Source organism: Schistocerca cancellata, chromosome 2, assembly GCF_023864275.1.
Source record: "Schistocerca cancellata isolate TAMUIC-IGC-003103 chromosome 2, iqSchCanc2.1, whole genome shotgun sequence".
In the NCBI taxonomy this organism is placed as follows: Eukaryota; Metazoa; Arthropoda; class Insecta; order Orthoptera; family Acrididae; genus Schistocerca; species Schistocerca cancellata.
The window spans coordinates 978,829,668-978,841,409 of record NC_064627.1 but is presented as its reverse complement, the minus strand read 5'-3'; the positions used below and the strand labels follow the sequence as shown (position 1 = coordinate 978,841,409).

The 11,742-nt window shown below is 43.0% G+C and overlaps 1 protein-coding gene across 1 annotated transcript in view; it reads left to right on the top strand.

The window, feature by feature from the left end:
• Positions 1-404: 404 nt before the first annotated feature.
• LOC126162961 (chitin deacetylase 1) overlaps positions 405-11,742 on the top strand; it is a 70,556-nt gene continuing 59,218 nt past the window's right edge. The window contains exon 1 of the mRNA XM_049919800.1: positions 405-561. Within this exon, the coding sequence (XP_049775757.1) occupies positions 507-561 (55 nt within the window). The 5' untranslated portion in view covers positions 405-506. The remainder of the gene's footprint in view (positions 562-11,742) is intronic.

Sequence of the window (11,742 nt, the reverse complement as noted above, 5' to 3'; positions counted from 1 at the left end):
GTAATCCGATCGTTTATGTAATACACTCGACCATCTGCTCCACTCATACACGTTACGTGGAGTGTCAGTGTAACTAATCACAGTCGACTCTAAAGATATGTAACGGCAAGAATTCCTGATCATATTCTCCGATGAAAGTGAATTGATGGGGGGATCCATCCTCGTACTTTGACAAAATCTCAGCAGGCGGCCGCCGACGTGTGGTCCAAAAGGAAGTGAGGGAGGAGATGCGGGTAGGACAGCAGACGTGAGGGAGGAGCGAGAGGAAAGAGCGACGACAACAGACTCGGAGGTAGGACCGCCCGCTGCGCCTTCTGCGGCCGGCGGCCATGATGGGAGGCAGGCGACGTCAGAGCGCTGGAGCGGTTTCTCCGCCAATGAGGGGTCGCGAACAGAGAGGGGTTTGTCCCCGATAGACGGCCGACTCCGTAGAGGATGTAGGCCGCGTATAAAAGGCGCTGGTAGGCGCTCGCAACGTCACTACCAGTGAGTGTCCACGCGCGAGAATGGCGCGGATTGTGTACAGCGCCTCTTTACTGCTCGTCCTGCTTGTTCACTCAGGTAAGAAGCGCACCGTCAAGAAGCAACGCGCTATCTTCTTTTTTTTCTTTCGTGCATCCAGTTTCATTCACCTAATTACTAACTCATCTGTTACTTATTTCTTCTGTTATTAATCATGTCCCTCGCGCGAGACTGTTACAAACATTGCTCTTGTATTTTGTCATTTTTTCTTCTTCTAACTGAATAACGACACTGTGAAACTTATTTATACGATGCTAACAATGTTTTATAGGTGTGTTCTATGACGTAACTACACACGCATCGATCCCTCACAACATATGTTTCTATACCCTTCTATTGAAGTTTCTTCAAGTACGACTGGAGAACATACTTTACTGCTTTAAATAATTATGCAGCTTTATTGTGTGCCTAAAAATACCGTCCGTAAAAAGGTGCTTCTTAAATATGTCTATCACACTAATACAATAGAATTTCATGGTATTTCAAGTAAATCAAGGTTCAGCTTACCTTAGGTACGTGGAGACTTCAATGCATGCACAAGAAACGAACAGATCATTTGCAAAAGTTTCCTTCTGTAACTGTCTTTGTTCACTTTCATAGTTCAGCCAAAGTGGAGGATTAACTTTTGATTGAAAATATACTGTAGTTTTAAGTATTTCTAACAGCCACCTGCTCTCTAGCTATGCATCACTTCATTTCGTTCTCTACTTCACCATAAAACAAGTACTTGGTTCAAGGTTCACGGAAATGTACATGGGTCCACCCCTCACAACATATGTTACAAGCCTCTTCTATTAAAGGTGTCAGTAATCACATAATTAATTGCACCAGTTGATCTAAAAATAGAGTCCAGATAATAGTGTATAGTAAATTGAAAAGTAGTACATTATATTATGTATTCTTTTGTTTCGAAATTTGTCATTGCATGATACGTGTACAAAATGGCGGCAGCTGCACCGGTTGTGGTGGGTATTTTCTCTTGCTGCAAGTACCGATTGTGAAAGTGGCGCTTCTTGACTTCCACTGCCCACTACTGGCGGTAAATAACTCTAGCCAAGTGGCTCATTGTTCGGTTTTTTATAAAACAGACACAACAATAGTATTAGCAGAAAATGCTCGTATCGCTATAACGATGCCTAAAATGTAAGTTGCAGCACTGCTAATTTCCGTGAAAAGAATCAAAAGCTAGTACCGTCATCAAGGAATTCAGTCCTGCATCAGACGGTTGTACATCATACTTAAAATATTGGGAACTTTAGACGTAAAAGCTACTACTTAAATGCAGCGTGAAGGGCAATTATGAACCTGCCGTCTCCATCGAGAAACATTTTCTTTGGAGTCTGTTATCAGCTTATGTTTCAAGTTTATTCAACATCGGAAGTGGAAAACAGAACTAGAGGAAATCTAAAGAGTGTTTCCAAAATTTTCTTTTCGTATTCACCGAAATATCCATATATGTAACCGATAGAATGAATATCTTACAATAACAGGTGTTTATTGCTCTATGTTTTATTATTTCCTTGAGTTATACTGCCGATGACCTTGGCCGGTAGGTGTCATTGTCAGTTGAAAACGCCCCAGATGGTCGAAATTATTCGAACTCTGACAGACAATTAAGACGAAAATTACTCGTTTGCTCTTGTGGAAAACATCAGTTAATTTGTTCAAAAACATCTCTAGTATTTTGTTTCTTCGAAATTACAAACTTTTGCGGTAGAGTTATACCACCTCCATGTCACTTCTACGTAGGGAGTGTCTGAAAAAATTTGTGACTGATCCAAACTGGAAATTCTGAACTCCGATGATCCAGCAATGCAGACAGATAACTATGAACACATCCTCACGGAATGTCTTTAACAGGTAACAGAGTAGTGTCAAAACTTATTAGTAACCAGCTGTAGATTACAAAAAAAGATGTACACAGTCACCTTAAGCCAGATATCAGCTCAGGCTTTCGAAGACAATGAGCGTTTTTCCACTCATCGTAAAGTCTTCTTTGGGTAATATACCAAACTACTTTCAGAATCTTATGTAAAATGCTGAAAGGTAGAAAAGTCAGGAGTATGTCCAAGGCTGTTCTTTTCTCTTCTAAGACATCTATTGCTGCAACTACACGAGCGAAAGTTTTTTTGGCAAGTGCAAATTCGTCATCATTACCGCCAAATATACGTTATATGACAGCGCCAGCTAAGGACAACAAGTGTTTTCAGAGCGTTAGAATTTAGCGGTTTTATCCTTTTTGCAAAATGTAACAATTAGTCGAAAATTATTCTGTTTCACTAAATAGTGGAAGACATCATACTGCTTCTAGTGATCCTCTCGACGTACTGTATTTGCTTCCAATTTCTATGACCGATCTGACGAATTTGTCACATGTCACTGTACTTTTATTTGTAACACTACATCATCAACAATGGTTAGAACAGTGTTTACGTCAACGGGAAGGAAGGCGGCTTCGACGCGTGCAAACGTCATACGCGGGAAGCAAATCAACTAGCCTCGTCAGTTGACATTGTCATCCCTGAAATAATTCTCCACTTAATATTGCACACCGCAGGTTACTCTGTATGTGTAGCATCACAAGTTACTGTAGCTTCTCAGAGGTGACCGACAAAAACTATGAGTGTCTTAACATAAGTACAAGTGACTTCACCCGTGGACATTTCATTTCAAGAGTGGACTCGAATTTATTGATTTGACCTGTTGAATTCACTCAGCTTCATGAAGCCAGCTGAAAAGATGACTGAATTAGATATGTTACCGAAATCGACTGATCCGCAACTGACAACGTGGCACATGATCCTTTGTTAAATGATAAATGACACTGCAAAATAACTGGCCAGAGTTGATCAGCTACAGAATTTTCGGGGAACGGATTGAGCACCTCCACTTGCTAGAGAAAATACCGCTACATCAATATTCCGATTCGGTAGTGGTAAGTGATGTTAGTGGTTTCACCTGTAAGGCGAATGCGAAGAAGATTCATTCGGTAAGACCACGATCAATTTCTGTCCACATCCTGGTACAACGCAGTTTGTGCTCCATCTGTTCAAAATGGCTCTGAGAACTATGGGACTTATCTTCTGAGGTCATCAGCCCCCTAGAACTTAGAACTACTTAAACCTAACTAACCTAAGGACATCACACACATCCACGCCCGAGGCAGGATTCGAACCTGCGGACGTAGCGGTCGCGCGGTTCCAGACTGAAGCGCCTAGAACCCTCAGCCACTCCGGCCGGCTCCATCTGTTAATATGATTGTTTTCGACCGGCCATTATAGCCAGTTTTTTGTTATGGACTTGCATTTGCGTAGCATAGCTCTTCACATCAGAGCCGATTTACATCTGAAGACTACTGTTTCACATGTGATCTGAAGTAGTCGTAACATGTTACAATATTGACTGGCGGGAACAGAGGACAGTGCATCACCGTGCTAGCCTTCCAGGGTTTTCATAGTGACGTCATATCAATCCACACGAAGCGGAATAATCCAATTAAAAGTGCGTATGAGACTTCACTCAATTCGCCGACAAGAAGTGAGAGCGTCTCAAACCGCTATTCCGCTTTCGGCAACCTCTCTAATGAACTGTATAACGTACGGTGATAACCTGAAGAATTAGACAAATTTGAGTAAGCGAATCTGTCGCAAGTGTGCAGAGTGTCTTGGTTTTTGTTGCAGAAGCCGCGAAAGGTATCTGCGTTTTCGGCTCTTGCTCCTCTTCAAATGGTTCAAATGGCTCTGAGCACTATGGGGCTTAATATCTGAGGTCATCAGTCCCCTATACTTAGAACTACTTAAACCTAACTAACCTAAGGACATCACACACATCCATGCCCGAGGCAGGATTTGAACCTGCGACCGTAGCAGCAGCGTGGTTCCGGACTGAAGCGCCTAGAACCGCTCGGCCACAAAGGCCGGCTTGTTCCTCTTCACCGCTAACCATTTCATCATCAACGGCATAAGAGGGCGCCAAGTACACTGAGTTGTTGTTTGATGTCGCATCGTAAGCGACGACGTCAGTGACGTACAATGTCCTCTATTTTGAAAAGGTCTTCCAAAAAGGAAAAGAAAGGTCAGATTTTAACATCCCGTTGACGACTAAATCGTTAGAGACGTAACACAAGCTCGGATTGCGCTTCACCTTCAGCGGTTTATGGAAAGCACGGAAGACATAAATCTGTATGACCGGACGGAGATTTGAACAACCGTTCTCTGGCATACGAGTCTGTGTTCTTACTGCACAAGGTAAATCCTAACAACGACCTGACCATAACTTGACCGCAGGAGCTGTGGTTCCATTTTTTGGGACTTATTCATGAAAGCAGATCAAATGGCCAACTGAGACAGTAATTTATGCAGCGAAACAAGTGCAGAAACAGGAAAACAAGTATGGGAAAATACTTTAAATTTCTAGTTACACCCTCTTCCAAAATCAAAACACGTGTTTTATTTTTGAACGAGTCTCTGGGAGTTTACTCATATTTATGATTTTACCGCCAGAGCATCAACAAATACAAAAAATTTGTGGTAACATCGTATGGGACCAAACTGCTCAGGTCATCAGTCCCTGATCTTACACACTACTTAAACTAACTTACGCTAAGGTCAACAGACACACCCATGCCCGAGGGAGGACTCGAACCTCGAACTCGAGCAGACAGACCATTCCATCAGAACCACCTGATGATGGCGAAAAGGTTATTTGCCGAAATATCGTGGGACTTCAACGATCGCATCCGGCTGGACACCCGAGAGTCCAGGAAACAACATCTACAATACTGTTTTAGGATTATCACGTAAATTTGCCATTTGTTAGTTAGGTTTCGAACACCGCCTTCGCAGTGAACCAGAAACGTGAAAACAAAACAATAGCGGTATTCTTCCGACAAATGCGTTTCCTTGTAGTTATATCGCTTGCCGATAGGTGTCAGAACGATTCAGTACAAGGCGATGAGAGCCGCGACATACGAGTTGCAGCGAATTGAAGGTTGTGCCGGCGACGTCCGACTTGTGAGTCTGTTGCGATATTTACGCGGTCGGGGCTGCCCCGCCAGTCGAGCACTAAGGGTTAAAAGTAACGGTAATCAGTTGTTGTCTGCCGCAGCGCCAAACTTTCATTTTCACTTGGCCGAATACCATGCGATAGACAGAAGACGGTGAAAGCGGCTGCTGCCTCCGAAACCCGGAGGGGGCGGACCGCGTGTTTGCGTCGCGGCCGGAGGGGAAGGACGTAGTCCACTGCCAGTATCTGTTACCGAATGCAAGTAAGCAGTCCGTAACGGCTACGTTTTAGCTACAGCCGATTCGTCTACGCGCTGTAAGAGTCCCGTTGACAAAAGTACGGGCGATGTCTGTTACGCAAATGACGCAGGGGCTCCTCGAAAACAGTTGCGTGTCCGCCGTTGAGCCGGGACGACTTTCTCGGAGCCGTATCAAGTTTACGGGCGCCTTGCGACTTCGGACGTACACGGAACATGAAAGTTTGTTTTGTGCGACCGGAATCCATGCGTGGAAAGCGGCGCCCGAGGAAAGGCGAGAAGTGGTGTTACATAAAGGCGCTGGTCTGCGCGCTGGACTCCAGCTCCAGGCAGCCGGCGCCGCCCACGCCTCTGCCGCAGCTGGCAGGTGGACGGGGGGCTCGGATCCCACAAGACGCTTTAACGCGCACGTTCACTGCACTACCTGCCTTCTCTAAATGTTGACATTATCTACCGGAAGCTTGCTCGACAGGCATGGTACAGTCTCAGCTAAGCTGTCAGGAAAAAATGCAAGCGCGGACGTGTTTAACGTGTTACTCCAGCATACAACAGAAAATTAATGCTGGAACTTGTGACCTCATCCTTCTATCGATGATATTTCAAAAACTGACGGAGCGAGATGACGCAGTGGTTAGCACACTGGAGGACAGCGGGTCAAATCTGTGTCCGGCCACCCAGATTTAGGTTATCCGTGATTTCCTTAAATCACTTAAGGTAAATGCCGGGATGGTTCCTTTCCAAGGGCACGGCCGATTTCCTTCCCTATGCTTGACACCATCCGAGCTCCTGCTCCGTCTCTAGTGATCTCGCTATCGACGGGCCGTTAAACTCTAATTTTCTCTTCCCTTCTTAATTTCAAAAATTAAAATAATACAGTATTAAGATACATCAGGACTTCAGCCGCCTAAATGCAGTGAAATAAATCATTGGTGAAGGTTGACAATTTTTGCCGGACTGCGACTCGAACCCGGATCCATCGCTTTCCTAGGACGGTTGCCTTAACCGTCCTTTTTTTCAGTTTGTTCCTTATTCTTGCTGCAATTTGGCCGGGACGGACCTCACATGACGCACGTTCAAGTTCATCGTTAATTCTTTCACTCAGTTTTCTTTATCACAGAGGGTAGCCAGATCTATTACCGAACACGCTTAGCTACCGCGCCGGCTCTCGCTTATCTAGACACGCTTCCCGTCCAAACCATATCCTCAACTTGTCGCCCGCAAGTAGCAGATCTGTACAGCAGCCGCACTGCTCGTAGCATTCGCTAAGTTCCGCAGGGGTTCGGAGAATGTGGTGCATCCGCACTGAAAGTACCTAGTGCGATCCTCGCTTAAAATTTTATATTCGTGTAGTAGTCTTGAATGGCGACCGTTTTTCAGAGCTGTCTTTGAATAAATTAGTTACTCTGCTTGTTTCCTCCCTACTGTCTCCTCTAAGTTTCTGCGAATTGGCTCAAATTTAGGGTATGTTCCAGCACTACCAGGAAGGAACTAGATTTCTGGTTATTTATGCATAAATTTTAGAAAGGAAACAACACAGAGCCTTGTCGCTGTTCACCAGTTACGTAATTTACTCTTTCCACAACAATTTACAACACCGAGTAGTAAAACTTTTGTACACTTTACAGAACAGGACCAGACCAGTGTGAACAAGCCGTATCACGTTACAGAATGCTGATGACTGCCAAAAAATTACACTAAAAATGACCAGCGACGCTCGAGTCGCAACGCAACGATGTTTATGTTTACACAGGGCCTAACGGTTACAAGTGCAGATATTTCTGTTAATGACAGAACGGTATACCGAACAACATTACGTCCGTATTTACGTCCTTAGCAGACTAATAATTACAGTCCTTACAAGTCGAATGTTTTTAGGTTGGTTAGAACCTGCAAGTACATACGGCAGGCCATTAATGCTTATTTTCAGCTGGGCAGGAGATCAGGTGTTGAAATGTGGACCAAAAATGTTTGCGCTATACTGACGGGCGTAGCCCGCACAGTGATGAAATGCGAGTGTGCAGAAAACATCAGTTCGTAAATTCTGTGACGTGTTTGTGGGAAGACAGTTCGACGCAGAGAAAAAAAAACCCAACGCACTGATACGTGTGCATATTGAGGTGCCACAAATCAAATCGTTCAAATGGCTCTAAGCACTATGGGACTTAACATCTTAGGTCATCATTCCCTTAGACTTAGAACTACTTAAACCCAACTAACCTAAGGACATCAAACACATCCATGCCCTAGGCAGGATTTGAACCTGCGACCGTAGCAGCAACGCGGTTCCGGACTGAAGCGCCTAGAACCGCTCGGCCACAGCGGCCGGCTGAGATAATGGCTCTGAGCACTATGGGACTCAACTGCTGTGGTCATAAGTCCCCTAGAACTTAGAACTACTTAAACCTAACTAACCTAAGGACAGCACACAACACCCAGCCATCACGAGGCAGAGAAAATCCCTGACCCCGCCGGGAATCGAACCCGGGAACCCGGGCGTGGGAAGCAAGAACGCTACCGCACGACCACGAGATGCGGGCCCGGCTGAGATACCACATATGAAAACATCTGCTCTGTATATCAGTCTTTACTTCGAAGGTAAAAGTTATATGTTGTTAATATTTCATAAAATTTACATAACACATAACTTTCAAATTATAATCCAAATATTATATTAATAATAATAATAATTTTCATACTTTCAGAAGGTTTCCTCAAAATTAAAGCAAAACATGTTTAACACAACTTTTAATGGTTTGATTCTTCTATTCAAATACCTTCTTACTACACATTTCATATTTGTACATCAGCAAAATAATACTCTACAACTTACTTGCTCATACTTAAAACACCAACTTTTTTATTCTTTGGCAGCTTTCCCGTCGCATTTTACCATTTGTACTAAAGATCAATAATCGCTTTAGTTTTGCTCTGGTGATGTATCTAACCGGTGCAGTTAGGTTGCCATGGTAAACAGACTGAAAACTAAATCCAGCGACAAAATTCCGAGGTCTTTCAGAGATGTTTTCTGAGTATTTTGGTATGAGGTACTCGTGGTTTCCGGTGATCCGTTATAGAATAACAACAATAATAATAATGTTATTATGACTTATTCCGTTTATTAGCCAATTACCTAAGTTTATGTGGAAATACCTTCATTGCAATCACCAAAACGTAAAACACGTTTAGAGATGCAGACACATTGTTATGTCTTTTGCCTTCGCTACGGGAAGAGTTCAACGTAGCATCGTTGGGGTGCTCATCCATTACATTTAGTCACTCCATATACTGGGTGTCTCAGGATGAATAGTCAGTATTCAGGTGTACAACAGGAACAATCATCCGAATCAAAAAAGAGCTGTGAAGCGCATGCCTCAAGAGCTAGGAGCACTTGTTCATCTTCACTATCGTGAAATATATCTCTTCTAGCACAAGCTCTTTAGTTTCCATATTTTTCGAGTAGGTAGTATGGACCAAAAAAAGAAAAAAATGTAAAGCAAAGAGCTTGCCGTAGAAGAGATTTGTTTCACAATATCAAAAGTGAACGTTGCTCATAACACTTAAGGTAGACATTTTAGAGTCCATGTTTACTAGACTTTTTTGCTTCGAATGATCGTTCCTGTCATATCGCTGAATATCGACCATTCCTGCTGCGACACTCTGTAGAATGCACATCGCCGAACTCTTCGTCAGTATGCCTATCAATACCACTGTGTATCGAAGTCAACGTGCAACTCAGGCTTTCGGAAAAACAGCTGCGAGGCAAAAACCGAGCAGTACTGAATGAAAGCTTGAGGGCTAAGAGTGAAGTGGCATCGCTGTTGTTAACAGACAGTGCTGAGTGTGAATGGAATAAGTTTGTCTCCAAGCAAGACGCACAGCGAACACTGTCAACATTCACACTGTTGTGCAGATACTGTCAGTGCAATATAAACACAAAGGTACACAAGACTAAGAAATCTAACGAAATAAAATTACCTTGTAACCAAGAGACCATGGGTGGGTTCCTTGTACCACAATACGCAGAAAATACCCCGCAGCAACCACCGATGCTTATGTAGTAAATAATTATAGGTAGATACGACGATGAAGATTAATAAGCTACTAATTATCGAAATTCATCTACGCCTTGGTGTAACGCAGTACCGTTGAAATGTGGCAAATCTGTTCCATATTTCGTCGCAAGGCCATTTCCGTGTTGTAAATGGTAAATTGTATTTAGAATAACACATGGTCATATTCGAAACGGTTGCTCATCAAAATGTTGGGACACTTGGCCTTTCAAATATTTAGTTTCAGAGCGGTAGATGACTAACTGCCACTGAAGTATTAACTTCTGATGATATCATGTTAAGAGCACGCTGTTGTACACGTTTTAACGAGAATCTATGAGAACTCCGTGAAAAGGCTTTGAGCACCGCAAGTGCTGTACAGACAGACATTGTGCGGTATTCCTTATGTGACCATAATTATTGTTTGTTCTGAGTAACCTGCCGTGCAGATTAACGTAGTTTCCTCTTAAAATCGATGTCTTGGTCCAGCCTATCATTGGTTGTTCCTTCGTTCCTTTGCAAATCGTCAGTTTTTGTTCTCTTTCTTCTCGAGGATTAATGCTCCATCGAAACTATTGTCGTTGGCGACGCAACATTACGTTCTGGTATAAATGGCAGGCGGCGTAAGCAGTGACAGTGCTGGAGGTAGTGAATTGTATTCTGGTGTGATACCGAACAACCTGGAATGACGTAAATAAAGAAGACTGAAATATAATATGGATCCACTTTCCCGATAAATGAGATCTGTCTTTTCCTATGACCCAGACTGTATGAGGCTAACTGTGCTTTCGATAAACTTTCCTAAACCCTGACAGTTCTTCATCATGCGTAACATGATTTTGATATGTTTCACCGTTTATCAACTGTTAGTTTAGTAATAATCGATTTATCGATACCGACTTATCCTCAGAAAAACTATGCATAGTTACAGTGTGAAATTAAATTTTCTCCCATTGTTGTGACATTAGATGGTAAAATTGAACATCACTTCGAAAGACTTAAGGAGTAACTCACAAAAATCTGCAAATTCTTGGTGAATACTATCGTACATCTCGTAAAATCCATATAGCACTGTTATCACTATAGTTATACGAACAGTACGTATTCTGATTCGGTGAGATACTCTATGATTGTGGACAAACTCTACTACTAAGTTATCAGGAAAAAAGACAACTTCAGTAGCGAACAATTTCACAACTCCAGAAACAAACAGAAATGCATTTAGATATATATGGTTCTCGTTTCTAAGACACTGTCCACTTTTACTGTTCTACGAAAGAAGAAAACACATACAGATCAGCTAATAACTATCTTTATTCCTCACAGAAGTAAATTTAAGAAAAATTTCGTTATATTAATAGTAAGTGTTTGAAATTAATTCAACTTCAAATATTTCAAAGCCCTCGTGGAAACGCTTTAGAGAAAACATTTCTTATGTGCTGAAGAGAGGCGGCCGGGGTGGCCGAGCGGTTCTAGGCGCTACAGTCTTGCACCGTGCGACCGCTACGTCGCAGGTTCGAATCCTGCCTCGGTCATGGGTGTATGTGATGTCCTTAGGTTAGTTAGGCTTAAGTAGTTCTCAGTTCTAGGGGACTGATGACCTCAGAAGTTAAGTCCCATATTGCTCAGAGCCATTTGAACAATTTTTTTGCTCAAGAGACACCGTAGCGTGGTCACCAACCAGAATGGAATACAATAGCAGACTGCACAGTCTCAACACCCAACAAGGAAGAACAGAAAGATCCTTTTTGGGGTACTAAGTCTACTGACAGCAAGTCCAGACATGCTGATTAATGTTACCCTCTCTTTTCTTAAAGTACCTATGGTAAATCTGGGTGGTTCTGTAAGTGCCACAGAAGATACCTCGCTATATCCCAATACAACAGAGTGCACTGTCACTCATGACACTCC